The sequence below is a fragment of the Aulonocara sp. 'chitande type north' Nkhata Bay genome, linkage group LG18 (assembly GCF_057382095.1).
Source record: "Aulonocara sp. 'chitande type north' Nkhata Bay isolate Kocher_YH1m ecotype deep benthic linkage group LG18, A_spYH_male_GT1.1, whole genome shotgun sequence".
Taxonomy (NCBI): Eukaryota; Metazoa; Chordata; class Actinopteri; order Cichliformes; family Cichlidae; genus Aulonocara; species Aulonocara sp. 'chitande type north' Nkhata Bay.
The window spans coordinates 18,605,501-18,629,091 of NC_141361.1; the positions used below are offsets into that span (position 1 = coordinate 18,605,501).

Genomic DNA, 23,591 nt, shown 5'->3' on the forward strand with positions numbered 1-23,591 from the left:
TCTTTCAGGCATACACATTACTGTACTATTGCTTTTTGTTATCTAGCAGCTACATTTTTGAGTTTTCCTCGAGAAATTTTAGCTTTAGCACATCTCTCAGATATACTGGCAGAAACATGATGCGCTTCAGATTATCTTTATAGCCTGTATCTTTATCAGCACATAGAACTTTCACTCGATCTGCAAAAGTGTAAATACATCACGTTTCAAGTTCTTGCCTTACTCAATAAGCTTACAGTGATTGCAACTTGCCTTTTTAGATATATTCACTTTGATATGCAGATCATACTTTTTGTAAATAGTCAAAAGTTGTAAACTATGTTGTATCTTGTACAGTGTAAAGTTGGGTTATTGAATATTTTGTAATAAAGACAATATTGGTGTATAAAATATCATCAGTATCGCTATGATAAAGAAAGTAGTTTCTTGAGTTTTGGCTACAAATGTGAAAGATCACCTTTTTTATTTTTATTTTCTCAGACATTATTTAATCACTTTCGCTGTAAAAGTTTTCTTTCTCAACAGGAAACTATTTAAGACAATAACATGTTTATCATGTCGGTCAATGTACTTTGACAGCCCACGGCTAGATGGATGTCATCATGTGTCAAACACGGGGCAGGGGCCAAAACTGTTTTCCTGGTACTGATGTAAAGTTTGTTTAAGGTTCACTCAGTGTAACAGTTAAGTCAACAAACACTTCATTTGCTCACCTATTTAGCTCTTTTATGGGCTTGGAGAGAGGAAACAATGCTTCGTTTATGTAGTTTTATGTTGATTTACCTTGATGAAGTTCTTCATTTACTAAAAGGGGTGATATCATTGAGCTTTTAAGTTCATGTCACCTTCACTCTAATTGAAGTCGAGCTCAAACAGTAAAGGGAAACTACTGCAAATAATAGTTAAGGAGCAAGTCTCGTCATGGTGTCATCAGGGCCAAAGGGGATTGAAATGAGTAATTTGGTTGTTGCACTCCTGAATGGTTGGAATTACATAAAGACAAATAGCATATGTCACAAACAAGAAAATGTAACTTGATTATATATATATATATATATATATATATATATATATATATATATATATATATATATATATACCCATAAATTAATGATTTATGTGAACATTTTTCTGTGAACAAAGAAAATACAATTTGCTAGTCTGTATTAAGAAAAAAAAAGAGCATTTGTAACACATTTCTACTTCAAAATGAATTTTGACCACAGTTTATATGCATTCATTCTCTCCTCATCAGTAGTCTATAGAGATGCAGAAATCCATGATAGTCAGACAAATTTAATCTTTGATGTGTTGGCAACCAAATGGAAATCTTGCACACTGTCTGCCTTCTGCCTGTATATTTATTAAATTACTGTGGTTAAGTCTATTGGACCTTAACCAATAACTCCACATCCTGGGTTATATACACAACACAGAATTATTATTTTATTTATTGATATTTTAATACATAGATCAAAATCTTCATTCCTGAACAATGCTGTAACATATTGATATATGACCTTTTTTGCTTTGATACCTATTAATATGTGACATGATGGAAAAGTCTGAAGTTAATGATTTCACTGATGCTATAAGTTTACAACTGATATATACCTGAAAGTATTCACTAATCAGACTAAGTAATTGGAAGTCATTTGATACGATGTTAGACTAAGGCATTTGCTATACTAACCTCAAGAATGCTTATTAGTTTCTTTTTTTAGCCAATTGGAATTAATTAATTTTTAAATGGTAAATGGCCTGTATTTATATAGCGCTTTACTAGTCCCTAAGGACCCCAAAGCACTTTACATATCCAGTCATCCACCCATTCACACACACATTCACACACTGGTGATGGCAAGCTACATTGTAGCCACAGCCACCCTGGGGCGCACGGACAGAGGCGAGGCTGCCGGATACTGGCGCCACCGGGCCCTCTGACCACCACCAGTAGGCAACGGGTAAAGTGTCTTGCCCAAGGACACAACGACCGAGGCTGTCCAAGCCAGGGCTCGAACCAGCAATCTTCCTATTACAAGGCGATTACACGGCGAACTTCCAACTCTTGAGCCACGATCGCCCCGTAAATGGTAAATGGTGCAAAATGGTGCAAAATTAACATTGCTGTCACAATAATAGTCACAATAAGCTGAGTGACTTTAAGCTGCATTGCTTTATTTTGCATGTATATTGTAAAATTAGGCAATGCAAGTAATTTTCTCATGCACCTGCAATGACCTGTCAAAACATCTGTGAAAAATGTTAAGCCTCTGCACCTGATTTCAATAATCAACTGATGACAAGGAGGCCACACTCACACCAGAGACTGCAGTATCTTTACTCTGGTTCCAAAAAGCTCAGCCATCCAGCTAAATGGACATTCAACAGCCAAATGTAAGCCTAATCTGTTATCACTATTCTTTGAATAAAGTAAATCAAATGATAAAAATGGTAAATGTCATGAGTAAATAGGCTTTTTGATGGAACAGAGACCTGGTCTGGAGCCCATCCAGGAAGAGTCAGAGCTTGAGGATGAAACTGAAGGGAACAGAACAAGAGAAGGAAATGAGGGCGATTTTCCATTTCAAGTAGGTGTGGAGGAAGAGGATGCGCTGGCAGAAGATGAGAGCGATAAAGATGACGATGCTGCTCAACTGAGGGTTCTGAGACCTGGGAGGCTGTCTCGTTCCCTGAGCCAGTTTTCAAACCATCCACACGAAGGAACCGAGAGCTTTTCCGTGTCTGATGTGAGCACGCTTTCTTTTCATCTACGTGGTGAAGCTACAACACCAGGACAGCCGAAATTTACAAATGTAAGGAGATCCAATAGCAGTAAGGTGAAAATAAAGGTAGGTGTTACTGAGTATTTACTATTTGCTTCTATTTAAATAAATAATAATAATTTTTAAAAATCTGAAAAAAAGACTAGTTTATTTTTGCTTCAAGGCCTCCAAGATTAAGTGGCAGAAACCGAGAAGATCTAAACAGCCAGTCCCGAAGCCAAGGGAACGCTCTAAGAAGAATTTAATAGCTGTGAGTATAATTTTAAGCAAAGCTGTCTTGACTTAAAAAAAAAAATATGGACCTTAATTAAATCTCTTTTCCACTAATGCCCTCTAACATATTTCAAAGGAGGAACCGTTTCCCCCCTGGCTAGCGGATCTGATGGTCAGCATCGAAGAGGCAACAACTCATCAGCTAGTGATTGAGTGACATCTCGTGAGGTGAACGTGAAACATTTGGGACACACCAACCTGGGACCTCATTCGTGACAAACTGAACGTTGAACAAATTCTGCCTAATGTGCCTTATTTAAGGAAGCCACTGACAAGAGAGTGAAGTCCATGTGCGAGCCCGTTTCGTTTGTTGTTATACGTGAATAAACAAAAGGCACGATAGCTGGTTTCATTACACAAGAGTTCAATGCTTAGAGAGAACATGATGTGTATATTTTGTGCAAGAGTTAATTGTGTCATTGTGTTATCTTCAGTTTGGTATTTGTGCTTCTATCCCGCTACTGTCTTCGCTGTATTTTTATTTTGTGTATCAATCCCTTTTTCAACCAGCACTTGCTGCTGTTAGGTTCAAGCTGAACCCGTTTACCGTTTCTTAAGTTACTAGATTTGGATGCCAGTGAAGAATGTAACACGAAGAACCAAAGCTCTCTTCAGCAAGCATAGCAACGTCAAAGCTGACCCCTCCCCTGCTGTGTGGGAGCAACATGGCTGGTGCACTTTAGTGTACCGTCAGTCAGAGTTGACTCAAAATAAATCAATAAAATTTATTTTTCTATTTTTTATGAAAAGAAAGTGTTTTCACCCAACCTATGTAAGCTAAAGTAAATCTGCATTAAAATATGTTTCAGTTCATGCACATGCAAACGTAGTAACGCCGTGGTCCTTTTCTTACATCATGATTATGTTATTAAATTAGTAAAATGTGTGCGATTCACGCATAGTCTGCAGTACTTTAAAGAGGCGCTAATGCAGACTTCTTTTATATACTGCTGGGTGTACACATTTCTAGCAATTTAAAGGTATAAAGGTTTCATTTAAAAGCATATTTTTCTCTAGTTAAGATTAAAAAAAAATTAAGATATTCAAAGACAACATATTTTACTTTCCTATTAAATGCAAAATGTACACACACAATGTGCTCATTTTTGTTATTTCTCATTGTGCCCATATCCTCACATTCATCAGCATTTTATCTCTTTAACTTCATATTTTTATCCCGGGACTGTACACATAGTTTTGTTATTAAGACCTGTGTTTTTAGTAATTGGTCCTGATGACTGTATCTGTTTCCATGGTGAATAATTATTAAATTAAAAAAAGCAATTAAAAGTTTGCAGGGTAAAAGCAAGTTCTTCAGTGAATGAAAAGCACGGGATCACTGCCTATTGAAATTTGTGTCACACATCGTATGACTAAAGGTATGTGGCATTTGACTTAGGTATTTATGACAAATATTACAGCAAGGAAACGGCCATTTACTGCCATCTTTTCCCAGATAAATGTGTCGTTTCACCATTTCTGGGTTATGCAAGGCAGACTGGGTTATCACACAGGTCGATAAACAAGGTGGAGGACCTTGTTTGTTTGCATGTGTGATAAGAGGAACCTTCACCAACAAGACTAAAAGGACAAATAGGACTTTTTTCTGTCAAAACAGTGTCAGCACCTAACCTGTCAGAATTACTTCACAAGATAAAGTTTTGACAACACCCATAAGACAGTTTTTAACATTAACAAGCCATTGTAGCAAAGCCTAGAGCTCCTTGGATCACGTGATGCTCTCTCTTAAAGACGTTATTCACTATTCATCATTGTACTGAATTTCAGCAGCACTGTTCAGTTGTTTTCATAACTCTAAAGTTAAAGAAAGATGACTAATGCACGTCAAAAGTTGTTTTGATGTGCATTCCAGCGTCAATATTGACAAATGACCTCAAACTACGCAAGGCAAGCGGGGTCATCCACCTTTTACAGCAGCTTTGTGAAAAATATTTTATATCTGTGCTGAGTCAATTATTAACCCTTCTGGAGGCCAAAGCTTTCATATAAATACTGCCAGTTCAGAGAAGACTTGTTAGAAGAAACTGACAGTTTTAAACAACGTCTAAAAAGCTAAAGAATTTCATCAGAAGGAAATGTTTGGATTAAGCGAGAAGCTGACGTTTGTGGCAGCGGCGGCTCTGGTTGTCTTGTCCGTAGTGAGGTCATCTCCGGTGGTGGGGCCAGAGCCCATCCGCTGTGCCCCCTGTACTCAACAGAAGCTGAACGACTGCCCCGCCATCCCAGCAGACTGCAAGCAGGTGTTAAGGGAGCCAGGCTGTGGCTGCTGCATGGCCTGTGCGCTCGAGGAGGGGGCTTCCTGTGGAGTTCACACAGCCCACTGTGCTGAGGGTCTCCGCTGCACTCCCAGGCCTGGTGAAGCAAGACCACTGCACGCTCTGACCAGAGGACAAGGAATCTGCACTGTAGACCTCCGCCAAGGTAGCCTGGCTGTTTCATATGTGCTCATATTGATATTCATTAATTAAAAAAAGTTCACAGCATTGAAATTACATCTTTAGTGCAACCCCATTCCATTTCATGTGCCATGTATGCTCTCTGTTTTCTAAAAATTCTACAGAGGAAGATGGAGGAGTCCCTGACCATGGCTCGTTGCAGCACATTCTGGGACTTAACCTTCCCTTTGATCACCAAGATTTTGCTGAAGGCCAGGAGAGTCTCAAGGCTAAGGTCAATGCCATACGCAACAAACTGGTGCAACAGGTGAGGGGAAAAATAAACAATCCGACTAACTGGTTATTCAAAGTAATTCATCTCTCTTTCCACAAGAGGGAGTAGATGGCTCTGAGGGGGTGTAGATAATTTGCTGGTGCATTTGTGTTTAGGAGACTGTAGCTCTCATTGTTTCTCTTCCTACACAGGGTCCATGTCACACTGAACTGCACGAAGCACTGGACACGATAGCCACCTCTCAGCAGAGGTTAGGAGAGAAGTTCACAACTTTCTACCTTCCCAACTGTGATAAGCATGGCTTCTACAAGGCCAAGCAGGTGAGAATTTAACTTTTTGTTTGTTTTTTCAGAAATTTCACCATAACAAAATGAATTTTGACTCCCAAAAGGGATTTATTATAAAATAATGAGTGATTTATTTGTGAGAGATGCCATTTTTATTTCCTTTTCAGTGCGAGTCATCTCTCGTTGGACCACCCGCTCGCTGCTGGTGCGTCTCGTCTTGGAATGGGAAGAGGCTCCTAGGATCGAGCGACTTGGTCGGTGACTCAGAGTGCCATCAAGAAGTTACTCACTGAAGGATGGACTCTGTTGTCACTCAAAAACCAACTTTCACACACACAAAGGCACACACATTAACAGCAACAGGAGGTCAGCCGCCTGATGAGCCGGCTCTCCTTTGCAAAAATGAAACTGTGAAAACTTATTTGAGTGGAGGAAATTTCCTCCCATCTTATTTACGTGGTGTATGTATGATCAACTTATTTATTCGCTGCCTGTATATTCTTACAAGCATTAACCATTTGTCATTTTTAGATCTTTTATATGTTTGCCTGTTTTATTTTTTTCAGTTGTAAATATAGGGCGACACTGTATACATTTGTGTTTCTGACTAAATAACTCCATTGCTCAAAACCACAGGTCCATTACGGTGCCAAGCCCATTTGAGAGACTTCAGGATAAATTTTTGTTTAATTCATTCATAACTAGAGCTGTGCACGGCAGCAAACAACACAGCAGCTCATTCATTCATTCTGTTGACATTGTCTGAATGTATCTCCATTGGCGTTTCCTCAATGGGTATTGGGTGAAATGCTTAAAGTGCCACAAGTATGTGCATGGTGGCCTAGCACAAACATATCAGTGCTCTTCCAAGCCACGCTGAGGTTTGGGATGGGTTGTTCATCATTCGTCTACCTCTGCTGGTCTCTGCAGGTCCACAGTTTGAGCAGAGGATTTCTGAGACCTCTTCTCAGCTACATCTTCTCACATTAGGGACTTTATTTGACCTTTTCTTTATCTGACTACCTACTCTAGTATTTATTATCATTCACTTGTGTTTAAAGATTTGTTTGTTGTTGTAGCTATGTGCAGTAGATCCAGTTTCAACTGAATGCTAATTGCCCTGGAATGCTGCTTTTTCCATTATTGGGTTTGTTGTATATACTCTAATTCTGTGGATGTGCATCTTAATAAAATCTTATTTTATCACAAAGGAGTTTTGTTTTGTGTCTATCTACAAAACATTAAAAACAACAATACTTGGGTAACTTTATACTGCCTTTATTAAGTAAAAATAGACTTCTGAGGGTTGCATTGTACATGCAAACAGCATATTTAAACTGACCACTTAATCCAAGACAAGTGCTAAAAAAATATCACTGGCTACACAGAGACTGGAGATAACTGTAAGGACCCCTTATCTCTTATATTCAGCTTATGCAAAGCGACAACAAAACAAACAAACAAACAAAAAAACCCACACACGCACACACAGTACAGATCATGAAACAAAATCTCTTTTTCCGTGGCGTGAGACCCAGAGTAAAAAATAACTTTCTATGCGCTGTGTTGTCTGAGCTGCACGGTCCCAACCAACTCCCTACTTGGAGCAGGAAGCAACCGGAATAATGGAATTCATACAAATAGGAGTTCATACTTAAATCACTGCATGCTTACTTATTCAAATATACATACATTGTCAAGACAAAACACAATGGCTTTATAACAAATCACAAGCATACAAATAATGATTACAAATCACAAGCATTTACACATATGCAATGCCATTTAATTGTGCGTAAATGAAGAGCTCTCTTATCACTGCTTGTGACATGTCTTTGTGCTTTAAAATCAGAATAAGGCCTCTGAGATAGTTTCTTTAGGTGTAACATTATTCCAAAAGGTGTCCGGGTTGAATCTGAGACAAACAGGTTATGAAGAATCCATCCATGTACAGAGGCTACAGGCTTTTTCTGCCCGGTACTCTTCTGCTGCGCTCTGCGCTGTGCCTCAGAAAAAGGTCCCACAGGCAACAGTTAGAAATAGCAAACATCCATATATCGGCTGAGCCATCTCTTGACCTCTCTTCCAATATCCTCGGTTTCTTCATTTGTTTACAGTTCTTGCCGTTCAATCTCAGCCTCCCTCCCTCCCATCCTGCTCTGCTCCTATTGGCTGTCAGAGTTGTAGTACTGGGTATCTCCTCGCTCCCTCCTATCAAGACCTGGCAGAGGCTGCCCATATTTGTCCACACACCAACAGTAGCCTCGCTTTCTGCCTTTGGAAGGACGGCACTGAAAGTGAAGGAGAGAACAAGGTGAAGCGAGGGAAGACCGGTGGGGGGAGGTGGGAAAGCTGAATGTACAAATCCGGTTGAATATGAAGCATTATGGATAACAGGCCACTTTAGTCAATGAAGCAGAAAAGCATAGTTAAGAGTCATTAATGGTCAGATTGTGCTGAGCCTTTGCTATCCAACACGCTGTGGTATTTTGAGCTGCTTTTATGGTCTACCTCCTGTTACACACACATATAGAGACCTTTAAGGTAAACAGAAACCTGGTAAAATATTTGCTTAGTCCCGTTTGTGAACAACTGTGAACCAAGATCTATTTTCAGAAGCTGGTGGCCAGTACGAATCATCTGTTGCTGATTATACCCCACAGCTCCAAATTATGGGTAGGCCTACTACAAATGACTTACAGAGTCTGTGGAGCTACCCAAGGGCTGTTATTTTACTGCCAATTTTACTAAAGGTCAACCTCCACTCTAGTTAAACATACAGCCATTCATTTCAAGGGCTAAAGCAACACTTGCTGCTGCACAGAAGAGACTGGTCACGCGGGGAGACATCCTTACTCAGTGAGGTCTGATCTTAGGTGGAGAGTTTCATAAACAGTCTTTATCATGATGAATGAAAAATTCTTAGTGAACCATAAATTTTGGCGGCAAGTTAAAAAAAAACAAAAAAACGCAGGCTGTCTATTGGGGAAACAAATACATTAATCAATTTATTTATTTATTTTTATAAATGCATCTTCTTCAACACCAAAATCATTATTGGGTAGTTTGTTATGTTCCCTCTAAGAGGCATTTACTGTTAATAATCATTGTAACAAGAGCTGTTTTCCCTTAGAGTCATCCGAGTGTTCAAATTCAACTGAACACCACAACATCTCTGCCACTCCTTCAGTGCCTAAAGGCTTAGCGCGGTGCAGAAGGTCCGTTCTGCATAAACAAAGACAATGAGCCTGGCGTTGTAAGGCTGGTTATGAGATGATTGCAGGTCAATAAGAACACTTCTATTAAGCGGGAGGGACTGCTATGTAATAGGGGAAGCTGCCTCTGTGATGCAGTGGTGCGGGAGCCCTAAGTGCCTCCATATGAATGCGTCAGAACCACTCATTTATTACAACCCGATCGTGGGTGAACCATGTGAGCGTTGGGATGGCTTCGGCTCTATTTCTGTGTCTGCCTCTCAAAAGTCCAGCAATTATGGGGCAAGCACATGGGGTGCCGGCGGCCACCTTGACGTCTGTCTCCCTGGGAGGGTTTCCGTTAAATGGCCATCGTCCCTGCCGTCAACCCCGCTGGGGTTTGGTCCCTGTGGTTCCAGTTTCCAGAGCCAGTGGCTAGGGTATACCTCACTGGTGTGGTGGTGCAATGATGAGGCTCTAATAACTACCAATGAATACATGAGGACAGCAACAAATCTGTAATTGGGCTGCAGGAGACCTTAAGTTTGAGTCATTCGTCTTGTAATCATTATGAATGTACTCCGCAAATGCTGATTTCCTTTTTACAGCATTTTGATTCCGTAACCAAGTTTGCATTAAGCAGATCGTGAAATAATGCACAGCCCTTCGTGTCCACTGAATAAGGATGCACTAAGCCAATGATTCTCAAACTGCTGGGCAGGTCCCACTAGGGGGGCAATGAGCCACTGGTGATGGGCACAAACAACTAGGAGAAACTAAGAAGACTGACTGTGATGTGTTTGCTGATGAAACTGCACTGACATTTTTTTAAAAGTAAAATTCATCTTGAATTCTTTTAGATTGTTAAATGTCGATAAACACTGTAGGGTGTGGGGTGCAAGCATTCTTTTGGCTTTTGTACTGAGGCCTGCCAGAAAAAGCTTGAGAACCACTGCACTACTAAAACACTCAAATATCAAATTATTAGGTATACTTTTTCTCACCTGCTTTTTCTTATAGAAGCCCTTCTTATCACAGTTTGGTATGCGGAAACCTCGGGGGTTGAGAATGTTGGAGATCTTGAGGTTGCTGAGAATGCTCTCAATCTCTCTTCGGCAGGGACCCTGTGAATGAGGGAAGACATCACCAGTTTTTAGTACCTTCCTTTAACATCAGAAATTCTATAGTTTCATTTTGAAGACAGATAAAAAGCGAATAAAGCGTTTATACTTCCTCATTAGCAATGCCATTTGGCAGTGGGTTTTTGACATTAATGTTTTGGTGAATTAACACTTTAATAAAGCTGACTCACGCTGCCTTGCTGTAATACCTAAACAATGGTGGCTGCAATATGAAAGAGGTGGCAGATGAGGAATGAATTCATCTGGCTTGTGAAGGTTTAGCAGTTTGCCAAAGCTGCTTAGAAGTCTTACACAAAGACTGGGGGGGCTAAAGTGAATTCAAACAGCTCAAAGACAGAGTCAAAAGGCTTGTCCTCAAGTCCAAGTACTCAAGTCACTAATCAGAACAGCCAGTCAAAGCCCATTACTACAGTGTGCTCACTTCTTGGGCCAAAGAGAAGATCAAAATAGCAGCAGGGCTTCCCAACAGGCACTCACATAAGCCAATCCATCATTCGCTGGCTCTCAGTATAGCCGGCACGCGGACGCCTTGTGGCCAAACAACCGCCTGACCCAGGTCAGCCGCAGGGCTATGGCACCCGCTTGCTGCCATGCCATTCTACTGGCTCACAATCTCTGCCAAACGTCAGCACCGCTACCCAAAGCATTTCATCACCCGCAGGGGGAAAAAAACACCAAAGCACAGAGGAAGAAGAGAAAAACATTCCTCCAGTGTGCTCTGAAGACAGAAAAAATATTGGTTGTGGTACTTACATACTCAGGCTCCCGCTTGGTCTCTAGAGAGTTTTGTTGATCTGTGACGAGTGGTCCCGGTAGCTCCCCCGTTTTAAAGAACTGGGTTCTTCTCTGTTGTTCCCGTCTCAGGATGTCTGGGGGGATGAAAGGGTGAAGTGGAGGCTTAAATGGTCCAATAGGTCTGTGGGTGCTGTATGTAGTGGTCTGAACACCCGAATCAGTGGAATTGCGCTCTTCATCCTGAGTATCAGCATTCTCTGCTAAAAAATTGTGAAAATAAAAATGTGTTTATAAACAAACATAGCAGAGTGTTAATTTCACATTTTTTCAACAGGCTAGGGTTCAGGGGAGGGACATGGGTATTGTGTGCTTTAAAAGCATCTTCTGAAAAACTTTAGAAAACCTTGACTTCCAGTAAAAAATAAAAAATAAAAAGCCCACCTTTTTTGTTTTTTTAATTTGATTTCATTCAAAAGTACAAACTAGAAACCATGCAACCTTGAAGATGCAGGCTAGGCTTTAACATTTATCTGACCTGAATTCTTTACAATGAATTCAGGGAGGGTTCAAGTCTTCCCTCTGCGGCACAAAGAGGCACTTCTTCTTTCCACAATCGAAATCTCTCCAGTGCGCACTGCTTAAAGCCTTATCCACCACCTTCGTTCCTCTGATGTAAAGACGTTTTAAACACATCAAAGTGTTTTCACATATTAGCTGGATTTTTATTGCTAAAAGAAAAAAAGTTTTCTCTTTTTATACAACATCTGGTAATTCTTACATTGCCCGACGACCACTGGCAAAGATTTACCAGTTCTTCTGCAACTACCGAAATTGTGGTCATTAACCAGTGATACGTAAGGTGTCTAAAAGAGCGCACTTTGAGGCATAAACACTCACGCTGATGAATTACCTGGTAGCTCATTGACTGGCACTGTTGGTCTGGTAGTTTGTCGCTTGTTAGTAGCGTTTGCACAAATACCCCGTCCCTCCAGCAGAGCCTGCAGAGGTTTCGTTTCACCGGGTTGATGTTGACAAATCAGGCCGGAGCCACATCTCCCGGTGTACACGCCGCACGGCTGGCCGAAACTCAGCGCGCAAGTCATGCAGCAGCCGCAGCCCGGTTCGCGGACCTTCTCCGAGCAGTCCTTGGGTAAAGGTTTGCACAGAAGCCGTGCAGCAAGATCACATGGTTCGCATCTGATAACAGGTCCGAACGCACCTGACCTCCAGGTGAACGTTGCCAGGACAAAAGTCATGCAAAGTGCGCGAAAACAGGAATCCATGGTGCTGTGTCTGAGAGCGAATGAAGTGAGGAGGTGCGCTGTCCTGCCGTGGGGACTTTTCACTGGGCAGCTTCTCTCCCATTCACATAAAGACAGCGGACAAAACATCTCAATATATAGACCCCAATGACCGTAGTCACACCCCCGAATAGCTTGTGGTGTGCTGCTGAATTGCGTCTACTCCGTTATTCCTTCAAGACATCAGAGAAATATGCTGGGGTTTTGCTGAAAAGCAAGGCAAGATTTAAGGTGTGGCTCTTTAAGACAGATATTAAATAACATTAAAAAGGAAAAAAAGAAAATCACAGGCCAAGGCATTTATTTCCTTCACCCTCTCACTCATGACTTTTAAGTGAACAATGTAGTTGAGATCTTTAAAAAAATGGAATAATCAAAATGTAATCAAGAGCATTAGAAGCACGGTACTAATGATGTTCCACAAAAATAAATTAAATACTAATCAAACACATACATATTTGCAGTTTACTGACGGTGCATATAAAGTCTTAAGTCCCCACACGAGAGGAAACTCAGCAATCGGCTATGTTCGCCTTAATCCATAGGGGGAGCCAGTTGTCATGTGTGTCAAGCATTATTATTACAATGTGCCTCTTCGACTTTTACAGTAATTCATCAACACTTACTACTAAACGCTATTTAACATTGAAAAGCCAGAATCATTTGTTTCTTTCCGTTCTTTTACGTGGTAAAAGGTCACATGGCTGCACTTAACGTTTTGTTCCAGTAGACCAAAGGTGTCCAATAGGGTGATCCAAATCCTTTGTAAATAATTTAAAGGCCTACATTATAAACAATCAAACAGTTACAAATTTTAGTATATTATTTGATATATTATTATGTATTATTAAATTATTATTTATGCAAACAGTACACCCTGAGGTCTAAAATATTAAAGAATAACCAAAATCAGTGGTGGCATATATATATATATTTGTCTCTCTGTTTTTAATTTCGTTTTATACTTCACAGACTACACAGACTAGATGTATATGCTGTGTGCATTAGCTGCACATTGACCATATTCATTTATCAAATACTGCTCAATGATGAACTTCCTTGTGCAGATAATGCATAATAATTCACATCCACTGATTTCATTCACTTATCAGTAGAGTTGCATGTCCAAGGCTGATTTTGGGTACAGCAAAGACCTGACATGACCAGAACCTTTCTTCTGTGAGCCACTAGTGCCAAACACTGCACCATAGTGCTTTCCCCACACTATACATCGTCTTTAGAAATATTATGAATAACAGTAAACTTATCATTTTTTTTAACTTGTTGTTTTGCCTCTATTTGCATGAAGTAAAACATTCCATAAATATAATTAAGGATCCCATCTGCTATTTGGTGTTATTGTGTCATGCAAAAAGTCTACCTTGTGTACCTGCTCCTCACACGTACAACCATGTATTTGTCTCTTGACTTGTTTGTATGGGCGACATAGCTGGTTCCGTCCCGGTCATTTGTCTCCGCTACAAAGCAGTCCTTAAAATAAGGATGCATACCACACATGTAAGTGAGAAAATTCCTGAGTAATTACATCTGTGGTGTTTTTAGGTCCACTATTGGTTACAGATGAGAGAGCAAATACCATAGCAGAAATTGTCCAAAATACCTCAACAGAATAACAGCAGCAGAGTTGAGGTGTACAGTTCAGGGTTTTTGGTTTTTTTTGTATTTTTTACATTTCTGAGAAGTCAGTGTCAAATCCATTGCCAACCAGCCCTGCCATTTGTTAACAGACAGGCCTACAGCAGAGCAGTGCTCTCTGGAATGCAAAACATTTGGTTCATATGCTGAAAAAAGAAAAAGCTTGCTGATTTTCTGCCCTTTCCTCTACTCATAGCTCTTTGAAAGGGGGTCTCTCAGCCACCTGTGCATATTCAGCATAGCAGAGGAGACTAAGAGTAATGTACTGGAGGAATGTCGTCTCGCAGAGCAGCCTCTCAATAAAGAGGGAGTGTGAAGAATGTACGTTTGCACACACAGGATATTACTGTACATGTGTTTAACATAACCTGCTGTCAGAGGCAACTATGGCCAGCTGCAACAGCTTGTCAAATGGTACTATGGAGCAATTTTCCACTGTTTTAAGACGATTTGGACAAATCAGATACACTTGCTTGAAGACCTCAGACTGGGCTGCACTAGCTCCAGCAACCCGACTGTAGCTCACATTAGCCATAATGCCCCACTTCCCACAGGTAAATATAATCTATAATAAAATAAGTAGGTTTTATTTCACTTTAAAACCTTTACATAAGTTATACCAAAATTTTCTCCACAGCTATTTTCATAATTCTTCTTGTGATTATCTCTGGTATTGTATTTGGCATTTTAACACAGCAGCTCTTTTAGTAGCTTAAAGGATGTAAGGAAGTAAAAGCAAAGGAATGTGCAGTACCAACATTCATAGATAAATAAATCACGTACTGTAATCAGATGGATATCTGCAAAACATGCCTGAGTTAGCCCAGAAGAACAATGTAAGAGAGAGTGTGTGTGTGTGTCCCTCACTCTCAAACACAAAACAACCCTTTCCCTATTTTTGCTTGTCAGGGTCCAGTGCGTCTGTGCTTGTGGAGAGAGTGTGTGGAATACACACAGTGTGGAGGTGTGCTGGAGTAGGAGAGGAATGAGGCGGTTGCAGATCACATGACAAGTCTGGTACATTTAAAGTTATTCTTTTCCCTGAATGGTCTCATGACTGTCTGTCATGTAATTGCTTCTGTCTGAGAGCTTTTTGAGCCGACTAAGATCACAGATAAATTGGAGTCTCTATAGTGATTAATATGATGATTGTTTCTCTTTGATTCTGCTCTGACCTGGACCCATACATAGCTTCAGCTATTATGTGATTATTGGATGTTGGTCGAATGGCGAACAAACTAGAGGCCAGCTTTCATCTAATTCCAAGGCCAGTTAATCATTTTCTTTCTTTTTTTTGTTGGAGTGGTCTATCGTGGTCCCTGTTTCTGGAGGCTTGGCCCCTGAGGCAGTCCAAAGCTGTAATTAGGCCTAAGCAAAGTGAAGGACACAGAGAAAGAGAGAGGAACTCTCAGCACTCACCCTGACAGATTACAGAGTAGTCGGAAGTGGGCTGTGAGTGGCACCACTCAATTTGACCCCAAGTCCCCCCAAAGACAGTTACACTTCCTATGTCTCTGTCTCACCTAGACTTATGAGGATAGTTGAACATGTATTCATACATCTTAGGGACATTTTCCCACATGTGTAAAATACCTCTCTCTTTTTTCTCACCACTGTTATATGACAAGAAACAGATATTCAAATGTGACTTGGACATGTGTCATTAAAATTAAAATTGCAAAGTAGTAGACATCATGCATTAATCTACAAACAAATGTGCTTTTGGTTTTGAGGTAGTTTGGGTAGATGAGTCTATGTTGGAAACCACAATCATCCAATTAGCACAAATTCTAAAACCCTGTTGTAAATGCAAATTTACACCACGAAGGAAGCTCTTTATCCCACAGTTTTTTGTTTCTTGTTCGGAGACCATGACCTAACTGAAACCCCTCCACAGTCTCAATCAATGACCTTGGAGTATGCCCAGTTTCACCACGCATGTATGAGCGCTGTGATGCCACAGACTCAACCTACTACCAATATTCCGTTAGTAACATTACGAGTTATGATGAAGTGATCTACTTGTTTGTCACCTCAATGTGACCTGGACATACCTCAATTTAACAAGCGTTATGAAAGCCTACAGTTTTCTCACGGTGCCTTTCCAGGTTTTGGCCTCTGCTGAAAGCCAAGCATGGGCCTCAAATTGTGCAGCCATCCCAGAATCCAGTTTCTATTTCTGTCCACAAACCTTTGTTCTGGTTCAGAGGAAAGAGATGGGCCCTGCCCCGCCAATTAAGTGGCTGTAAAAAAGCTGCAGAACTGGGGTGATCGAGGAATGAGAACTAGTTCTGTCAGCCGGGTAAACAAGGCCTCCAAATTATCTGCAAAATGAAATTTGGAGAGGCTGGTGTAAATCTGTAAGGGGTTATTGCAAAGCTGGTATTTGCTGGGAGAAGGATAATCTATGTGACTTAATCTTCATCATTGTTTCTTATAGTTGTTTTTTTCCCCATAAGGTCAACTAGTTCTTATAGCTTCAGAAAGTTGACAAAGACACCCACATGTAGTGTCTGGTTTTAGCCATTCTTATATAATAAAACAGCCTGGGAATAGTAAATGTAAAGATGTATTAATTAATCTTAATGGGAAATTATTGCTGCATTAGACCTATATATCTTACATGCTAACACACACTTATTTTTCCCATGTGAAATGGTGTTTCTCCTGACAGTTTCCTTTGTAATCTGATAATGTTGGTTGCTTCTCTGGATTTTCCCCTGCTCCTTTTATTTCAAGACCACTCCACACTAAATAACAGAGGAAGATGGGCTCTATGCAGTCGCCACAACTGGGCCTTCACTTCCTTCCTGCCCTCCCCGGGAATTCTTCACTTTCACCACCTGCAGACACACAGTAATGTGGGTGGAGGGGTCCTTCACTGCACACCTTTCCTCCTTCTTATCTCTGCAAATGTATTCCCTCTCTGCACCTTAAGAGCAACCTGCCCAGGCTTGCCTGGAGGGAAGAAACTCTTTTAGTGCACTTTGTAAATGAGGGTGGACATGTGCATTGGATATGTGCACACGCAACAGGTAAGAAAGGTGCATTCACACTCTACAGTGATGGAATAATTTGCCCATGCACATTAGAGAGGCCCCTTCACTGTCCACTTTTAAATCACGTCTTAAAACCCACTTTTATTCCTTGGCTTTTAACCTCAGTGAGACTTAGTTTCTCTTTTAATTGAAGTAGTTATTTAATTAATGATTTCACTCTTCTTTTATTTGGTTTTTATTTATATCTCATGTAATTTTATTTTACAGTTCCAATGTACAGCACTTTGTGTCAGCTGTGGTTGTTTTAAAGTGCTTTATAAATAAAGTTGATGATGATGATGATGATGATGATGATACAGACATTTGTGTGTCAGACGCATCAAAAGATGTGGTGTTACACTTCAGTGTGTAATAATTGCTAGCCTGTTTTGCTCTAAAACAACAAAGGTGATGTCGACTTGGGACTTTCACAGTCACAACGGTTTTGTGTCGCTAGTGTCCTCTGCTGGCCACAGATTGACATGAATCATACACAGTGTGTCCACTTTAATAGGTTCAACTGTCCAATGTAGTCATGTAGACTCGGGGAAGACAACCTGCTGAAATTCAAAATGAGCATCTGAAAATGGCAAAAAGGTGATTTAAGTGACTTTGAACGTGGCACAATTGTTGGTGCCAGACAGGCTGGTTGCTTCAGAAACAACCAATATACTAGAAATTTCTTGAACAATCATCGCTGGTGGACCATCATAGAAAACAGTCCAAATAACACAACATATCTAGTTAGCAGCAGTTCTCTAATAATAATGGATTGGATTTACATAGCGCTTTTCAAGGCACCCAAAGCACTTTACAATTCCATTATTCATTCATTCAATCTCACATTCACACACTGGTGGAGGCAAGCTACAGTTGTAGCCACAGCTGCCCTGGGGCAGACTGACAGAAGCGAGGCTGCCATATCGTGCCATCGGCCCCTCTGGCCTACACTAGTAGGCGGTATAAAGTGTCTTGCCCAAGGACACAACGACCAGGACAGAGAGCCCGAAGATCGAACCGGCAACCTTCCGGTTACAGATGCGCTTCCACAGCGCCACGGTCGCCCTCTAGGCCAAAATATCTTGTTGATCTGGCCCCTGAGGCAGTCCAAAGCTGTAATTAGGCCTTAGCAAAGTGAAGGACACAGAGCAAGAGCACACTAACTCTAAGCAGATGAACTGCAGCAGCATAGGGCCATACCGGGTGCCACTTCTTTCAGCTAAAAACAGAAAAGGCTACAATTTGAACAGGCTCACAACAGAAGATTGGAAAAATGGAGCCTGGTCTGAGTCTCGATTTCTGCTTTAACATTCAGATGATGGGACTAGAATTCAGTGTAAGCTACATGAAAACATGAATCAACTATATCAATGGTTCAGGCGCTGGTGGTGTAATGGTGTAGGGGTTGTTTCCTTGGCACACTTTGGGCTTCTTAGTATCCACTGAGCATTTCTTTTAGATGTCGTTTGTCCTCACGTCTTGTCTCCCTTTTCTGTTTACTTGTTCCCCTCCTTGTGTCTCATTCCATGTCTCCCCTGTCTGAGTTGTGCGTTGATGTATGTTCTCCCCAAGCCCATCATGTCCCTCTCCATTTCCTTCCGTGTCCCTTGCTCCCTCTCGTCACTCCATGTCTCTCACTCCTTGTTCTCCGTATCCAGTCATGTCAGTATTTTTGTCTCTCGTTTCTGCTTCGGTGTTCCAGTGTCAAGTCTGTGTGTCTTAGTCTGCGTGTTTCCCATTTTATTTTGATAGTATCACGTCCTGTGTGTTTAGTTTTGCTTCCTCCTCTTTCATTATGTTTATTTGCCCCAGCTGTGTTCCCCGTGTGTTTCCTCTTCCCTCGTCACTGTTCAGATATTCATGTTCCATGTTCCAGTATTTAGTTTTCCCAGTGTATTCCGGTTAGTTTTGCTTTAGTGTCCTCCTGTCTTGTCTTTTGTATCACTCAGCCTAAATAAACGGCTCACTCTTGGTTTAAGTTAAGCTTTGGTTTCCACACGTCTGCTTTTGGGTTCACTCGTCAACCATCGCCACACAGTCTGCCACCCCAGAATATGACAACATGTGTATTGTTGCTGACCATGTCCACGTCTCTTTATAACTACACTGTACCCATCATCTGATGGCTGCTTTCAGCAGGATAACACACTATGTCACTAAGCTCATCTCATCTCAAACTGATGTACTGGCCTACAGTCACCAGACCTCAATCAAATAGAGCAAGTTTGGAATGTGCTGAAACAGGAGATTTAAATCACGGATGTGCATTTAACAATGTACATTATCAAATGCATAATGTAGCGGCACATAGTACATGTGTGACACTATCATGTCAGCATGGACATGTTAATAAGAATTAAAACAGCTCTGAAATTTAAGGGGATCCAACACAGTGTACCTAATACACCGATCTCTGATTGTATACCATTTATTTCCACTGATAAAATAAATTTACTGGGTCCACAGCCTTTTTTTTTTTACTTATCATTTATTTTCTGAGAAAATAGCCAGATACCAAATACAGTGGAATGTTTATATAGAAGCCTAAAACTAAAATGCCTTAGCTATCAGTTCAGCTGATGTTGCTAAGACCTGAAAAGCTGGAATTGTGCTTAGAGTCTTTGGTTTAGCAGCATTCATCTGCAGCCTCCCTGCAGTTATGACAAACTCATAATATTCAAATGTATTCAATATATTTCAAATGTCACAATACCAATACCATTACATTTACAAAGTTACTCTTAATAATCCTGAACTATTTATTTATGTATTTGTTTACCGGATTGAAGCCAACCAACAGCGGTGTATTCAAATTTCATTTATTTGCTCCTTTGCTGGTAGATATTACCATCCTGGTGTCTCTATACTTACATAAGGCTGCACAGCATAGCTTAGCACAGAGATACAAGGACACAAGACAGAGCTAACCCTTTTCTAATAAAAGGGATTCAATTACCCAATCTACCACCGCTACAGTTCATGCAAAAACCAACAAACAGCCTGATATTTACAGCTCTGGGTACAAGGCTAATACTCCCACTAGTTGCTGAATCTAGTGGATCAAGATTAAATAAATGTTTCATTATGATTAGTATTTACAAGTCAACAAAAACATGGAAATGCCCATATACAAATAAATCGTTCACATGTAGCATGTTTTACACCGAGGCACAGTATTGAATGAGATAAGGATGAGGTACACATAATAGGTCATGGAAAGTGATAATAAGCGTGCACTTGATGCAAGAATAACACCAGCTGTTAGTGTGGTTGTCGATCCCTCTCTGGATAAAATGGTCAGGAGCAAATGTGTATCACTGACAGATGACTAGCTGAGTGTGCTAAACACTAACCCTATTTGTGCAAATTCCAACACTGACCTCTTTCTTTCTTCTTTGTTTTCTTTTTAATAACAGCATTTGTTCTTGTAACATAGCAGCCTGTGTGTGGATGTGTGCTTTTACACATTTAGTATAAATATTAAAAAAGGGGGGAGGGGGGGTATGTGTATACTGCTTTATTTTTGACACTGAAAGATTGCAGTGTTGATCTCAATCTTCAATTTGTTACATATTTGATATGTACAAGGATAATCCCAATGCTATTCAGGGCGTGTGGACAGACACTCTGGCTCACTTATAGAGCACCTGTGCTGGCGTGAAATCACTGATAATTTGATCTCCAAGCAGCCCTAGAATTGGCACAATCGACTCTTTACTCAGAGAACCGAGGTCACAAGGTAACCCTACATTCTTAGTCTTTTGTACCATCTACAAAAGTACTGATGTGTTTTTAATCGGTTACTGTCAAAGCAGAATATATATAATAAAAGAATATTATGGTTTCATTAAAATATCTTTCTACAATTTCTCTCATTCAAACACTCGCAAATGCACGCTCACACTTTCATTAAAATGTTGACAGCTTTAAAAGTGGTCATACTCCAATACATCTTATGGCAAAATTGATTTAACACCTTCAAAAAAGCCACTTACATGCAGCACATTTTACAAAACTACACGTTAAAAAAAAAGAAGCAAAAACAACATTTACATTGCATAGATAAAATAATCATGCATGTGATGAAGTTAGGCACAAAGTCCAAATCATACACATTTGCAACACTGCTTTTGCATGTTTTTAAATCCACAGAGAAATCCTGCCTGCTTGGTTAGATGAGGTGTTTCTACATCAGATACAACTAAAGAAATCTTAATGAATGCTTGCATGAAGTTTTTTTTTATCCTTTCTTTTTTGGTTAAATATGAGAGAAACATACAACAATGTAGGGTTTTCTTGGTTGGTCCATAAAATGCTATGAATGAGTAAGAAAAGCAGCTTTAGTATGAGGAACTTAAAATATGTTAATAATGATTGTATTACTGTGTAAGACATTACAGTTGTAAACAATGTGAAAATGATAATGATTTTGTTATTTGTTATGTAGCTAATTTACAGTTCATGCACTGAAAGGAACAAAATTTTTAAAAAGTTATTTATACTTTTCGATTAAAGGTGTCGCTGAATGTCCTCGTACAGTGATCACTTTACATTTGCACGTTTTTCAGTTCAAATTCAGATCATCACCATCTCGAGTCATTATATTTAGTCCGTTCTTCAGCCTCTCAGTCTTTCATTCGTTGTTCTAGACGTTGCAAACGTCTGTCCAAGTGATCTGCTTTGTCCTCTACTTACTCTTATGTGAACCAATCATCACCTTTGACACAAAGTTGACAATAGCGCTTGCTGGCTGCTCGGGGTCATGCTCAGCAAACAGGTGGCATACGTTGCCCGTCGAAGTGCCAGTTTTCCTCGCCACAAAGCCGAAGATTCTGCAGAGGAGGAGCAGTGTAGTTAGTAGCATTACTGTCATCTGCCTCAAACAGGCAGTGCACCTTTAAAAAGAACTGCTTTCATTGTCTCTGTGCAAAAATATAATTATCTACATACCTTGCTGATGGGCAGCCATCTTTTTTCCACCTATTGGAAGTAAAAAAGGGATAATAGTGTCATTTTTGCTACACTGAATCCACCTAAATACTTACATTCAAAAGTGTCAATTAGATTTGCATGAAGTTATTTAAATTAATCTTTTGCCATATTTTGGATTTTCCTAGATACTTTAGAGAATAAAGGCCAGTCAGTGCGACTTGTAGTGTAAAAGGGATTCAAGTGGTCAAAAAAATGAAAACCATATTAAATAAATACCCATCACCCATTCACAACATGCAACTGACATACTTCTCTATAATAACTAGTGAAACACAAATAGCAAGTGGGCATGTGTTTTGACATTAAATCAACAATACTTACTTTCTATCTTGAGGGTCCAGAGCACAGTATATTACTGTATTGACATTGTAATGCCTCCTGAAAAAGAGCCTAAAAGAAGCCAAATTATGGTAAGAAATTGCTAAGCTATGCATATATGAAGAATGCAAAAACTATGTTTACTCACTTTCTCTGGTTGTCAGTGAGGGTGATTCCCTGAGAAGAAACTTTGAAGTGGACCACAGTGGAGGTTGGTGTAGCGTTAGAGTTCAGGACCATAGTGGTGGCCTTCTGCACTGCCTGGACACCCGTTAGTGACTCCATTTCCACAGAGCCCAGGAACCAAACATTACAGGCTGCAGCAGCAGACAAATTCAAAATTACACTTGGATTTGCAAAGCGCAAATAACGGCAAAGCGAGTGCATTGGGTGACACACGGCATAATAACAGGACAAGGAAAATGGCTCATTTCTACAACAGAACAGCACACAGAGATTGCGTCAGCGTTCGTATTAAGTCAGGCCACCTGTTTGTGACAGTGTCTTTTCATAGCAACTGATATAAGAAACCTGATTACCTGCTCCCTGTTTTAGCAGCTCAGCGGCAGAGTTTGTTACTGATTGCGAGGTGTTCTCACTGACATCTTCAAGAGGATCTGCGAACAAGAAAACAATGAGATTATCCAGCAAAAAAAACCCTCAACAGTTACATCAGCAGATGAAAACACTAAGCTGGCAGACAGTTAAACATAGAGAGGCAGATGTTGGTAGCCACAACTTGAATACTACCTTTGTCAGGTATGATAAGTTTACAGGGCAGGGCTAGAGGAGTGATTGAATGTTGGTAGACCAATGCGGTTAAGCTTCCTGTAAAACAATACCATATTAAATTAGAATTCTAGTTATAAATCTGTTTTGGTTAATGACATGTTTATTTAAAAAAATGCAAGATTTCATGAAAAATTGCAAACTGTCAGAAAAAAGAAAAAGAAGGAGAAAAAACAACAGAGAAAAACTTCTATCACCACGATAAAATAAAATTCTCATCAGTGGAACACTTAATTTGATTATATATCTTCAATAGTTGCTATATTTGAAGAAAGCGGGGCACAAAAAAATGCCACAGAAATCAGACATAAACCATGAAACACTGTATGGGTAAATTCCAGTCTATCACAGTCTATGATCTATCGTTATTTGGCGTTCATGAAATTCTC

General features: G+C 40.2%; 4 protein-coding genes across 5 annotated transcripts in view; 2 read left to right on the plus strand and 2 right to left on the minus strand.

Moving 5' to 3' along the window:
• The first annotated feature begins 1,121 nt into the window (after window positions 1-1,121).
• Window positions 1,122-3,274, plus strand: LOC147308368 (uncharacterized). The gene is made up of 4 exons (XM_086271624.1): window positions 1,122-2,397; window positions 2,493-2,852; window positions 2,950-3,036; window positions 3,136-3,274. Exons 1-4 carry the CDS (start codon window positions 2,377-2,379, stop codon window positions 3,214-3,216), a joined length of 549 nt encoding a protein of 182 aa, XP_086127750.1. The 5' UTR covers window positions 1,122-2,376; the 3' UTR covers window positions 3,217-3,274.
• A 1,872-nt stretch (window positions 3,275-5,146) lies between these two features.
• LOC147308369 (insulin-like growth factor-binding protein 1) lies at window positions 5,147-7,247 on the plus strand. Its single transcript, XM_086271623.1, has 4 exons — window positions 5,147-5,501; window positions 5,641-5,783; window positions 5,942-6,070; window positions 6,205-7,247. The coding sequence occupies exons 1-4, from the start codon at window positions 5,156-5,158 to the stop codon at window positions 6,328-6,330; spliced, it is 744 nt and encodes a 247-aa protein (XP_086127749.1). The 5' UTR covers window positions 5,147-5,155; the 3' UTR covers window positions 6,331-7,247.
• A 58-nt stretch (window positions 7,248-7,305) lies between these two features.
• LOC147308370 (insulin-like growth factor-binding protein 3) lies at window positions 7,306-12,888 on the minus strand. Of its 2 annotated transcripts, none has more exons than XM_086272377.1 (4): window positions 12,019-12,888; window positions 11,127-11,242; window positions 10,236-10,355; window positions 7,306-8,328 (listed from the first exon to the last, which is right to left on the minus strand). In XM_086272377.1, the coding sequence occupies exons 1-4, from the start codon at window positions 12,497-12,499 to the stop codon at window positions 8,203-8,205; spliced, it is 843 nt and encodes a 280-aa protein (XP_086128503.1). In that variant the 5' UTR covers window positions 12,500-12,888; the 3' UTR covers window positions 7,306-8,202. The 2 variants fall into 2 exon arrangements, with proteins under 2 accessions (XP_086128503.1, XP_086128502.1); XM_086272376.1 differs by having other exon boundaries at window positions 11,127-11,368.
• Window positions 12,889-19,906: 7,018 nt separating this feature from the next.
• The window catches only part of tns3 (tensin 3), a 32,828-nt gene continuing 29,143 nt past the window's right edge, over window positions 19,907-23,591 (minus strand). The window contains exons 22-27 of the mRNA XM_086273542.1: window positions 23,164-23,241; window positions 22,953-23,030; window positions 22,562-22,730; window positions 22,417-22,485; window positions 22,054-22,083; window positions 19,907-21,935 (exon numbers count right to left, since the gene is read on the minus strand). Of these exons, the coding sequence (XP_086129668.1) occupies window positions 21,791-21,935; window positions 22,054-22,083; window positions 22,417-22,485; window positions 22,562-22,730; window positions 22,953-23,030; window positions 23,164-23,241 (569 nt within the window). The 3' untranslated portion in view covers window positions 19,907-21,790. The remainder of the gene's footprint in view (window positions 21,936-22,053; window positions 22,084-22,416; window positions 22,486-22,561; window positions 22,731-22,952; window positions 23,031-23,163; window positions 23,242-23,591) is intronic.

Bases quoted from the DNA above. Each gene is read 5' to 3' on its own strand.
- LOC147308368 (XM_086271624.1), top strand. From the start codon at position 2,377: ATGGACATTCAACAGCCAAAT. The intron at 2,398-2,492 runs GTAAGCCTAATC...TTGATGGAACAG, and splicing joins TGGACATTCAACAGCCAAAT to AGACCTGGTCTGGAGCCCAT. The intron at 2,853-2,949 runs GTAGGTGTTACT...TTTTGCTTCAAG, and splicing joins GCAGTAAGGTGAAAATAAAG to GCCTCCAAGATTAAGTGGCA.
- LOC147308370 (XM_086272376.1), bottom strand. From the start codon at position 12,499: ATGTTTTGTCCGCTGTCTTTATGTGAATGGGAGAGAAGCTGCCCAGTG. The intron at 10,356-11,126 runs GTAAGTACCACA...CCTCATTCACAG, and splicing joins CCAAGCGGGAGCCTGAGTAT to GGTCCCTGCCGAAGAGAGAT. The intron at 8,329-10,235 runs GTGAGAAAAAGT...CTTCACTTTCAG, and splicing joins GCTTCTATAAGAAAAAGCAG to TGCCGTCCTTCCAAAGGCAG.
- LOC147308369 (XM_086271623.1), top strand. From the start codon at position 5,156: ATGTTTGGATTAAGCGAGAAGCTGACGTTTGTGGCAGCGGCGGCTCTG. The intron at 5,502-5,640 runs GTAGCCTGGCTG...AAAATTCTACAG, and splicing joins CACTGTAGACCTCCGCCAAG to AGGAAGATGGAGGAGTCCCT. The intron at 6,071-6,204 runs GTGAGAATTTAA...TTTCCTTTTCAG, and splicing joins GCTTCTACAAGGCCAAGCAG to TGCGAGTCATCTCTCGTTGG.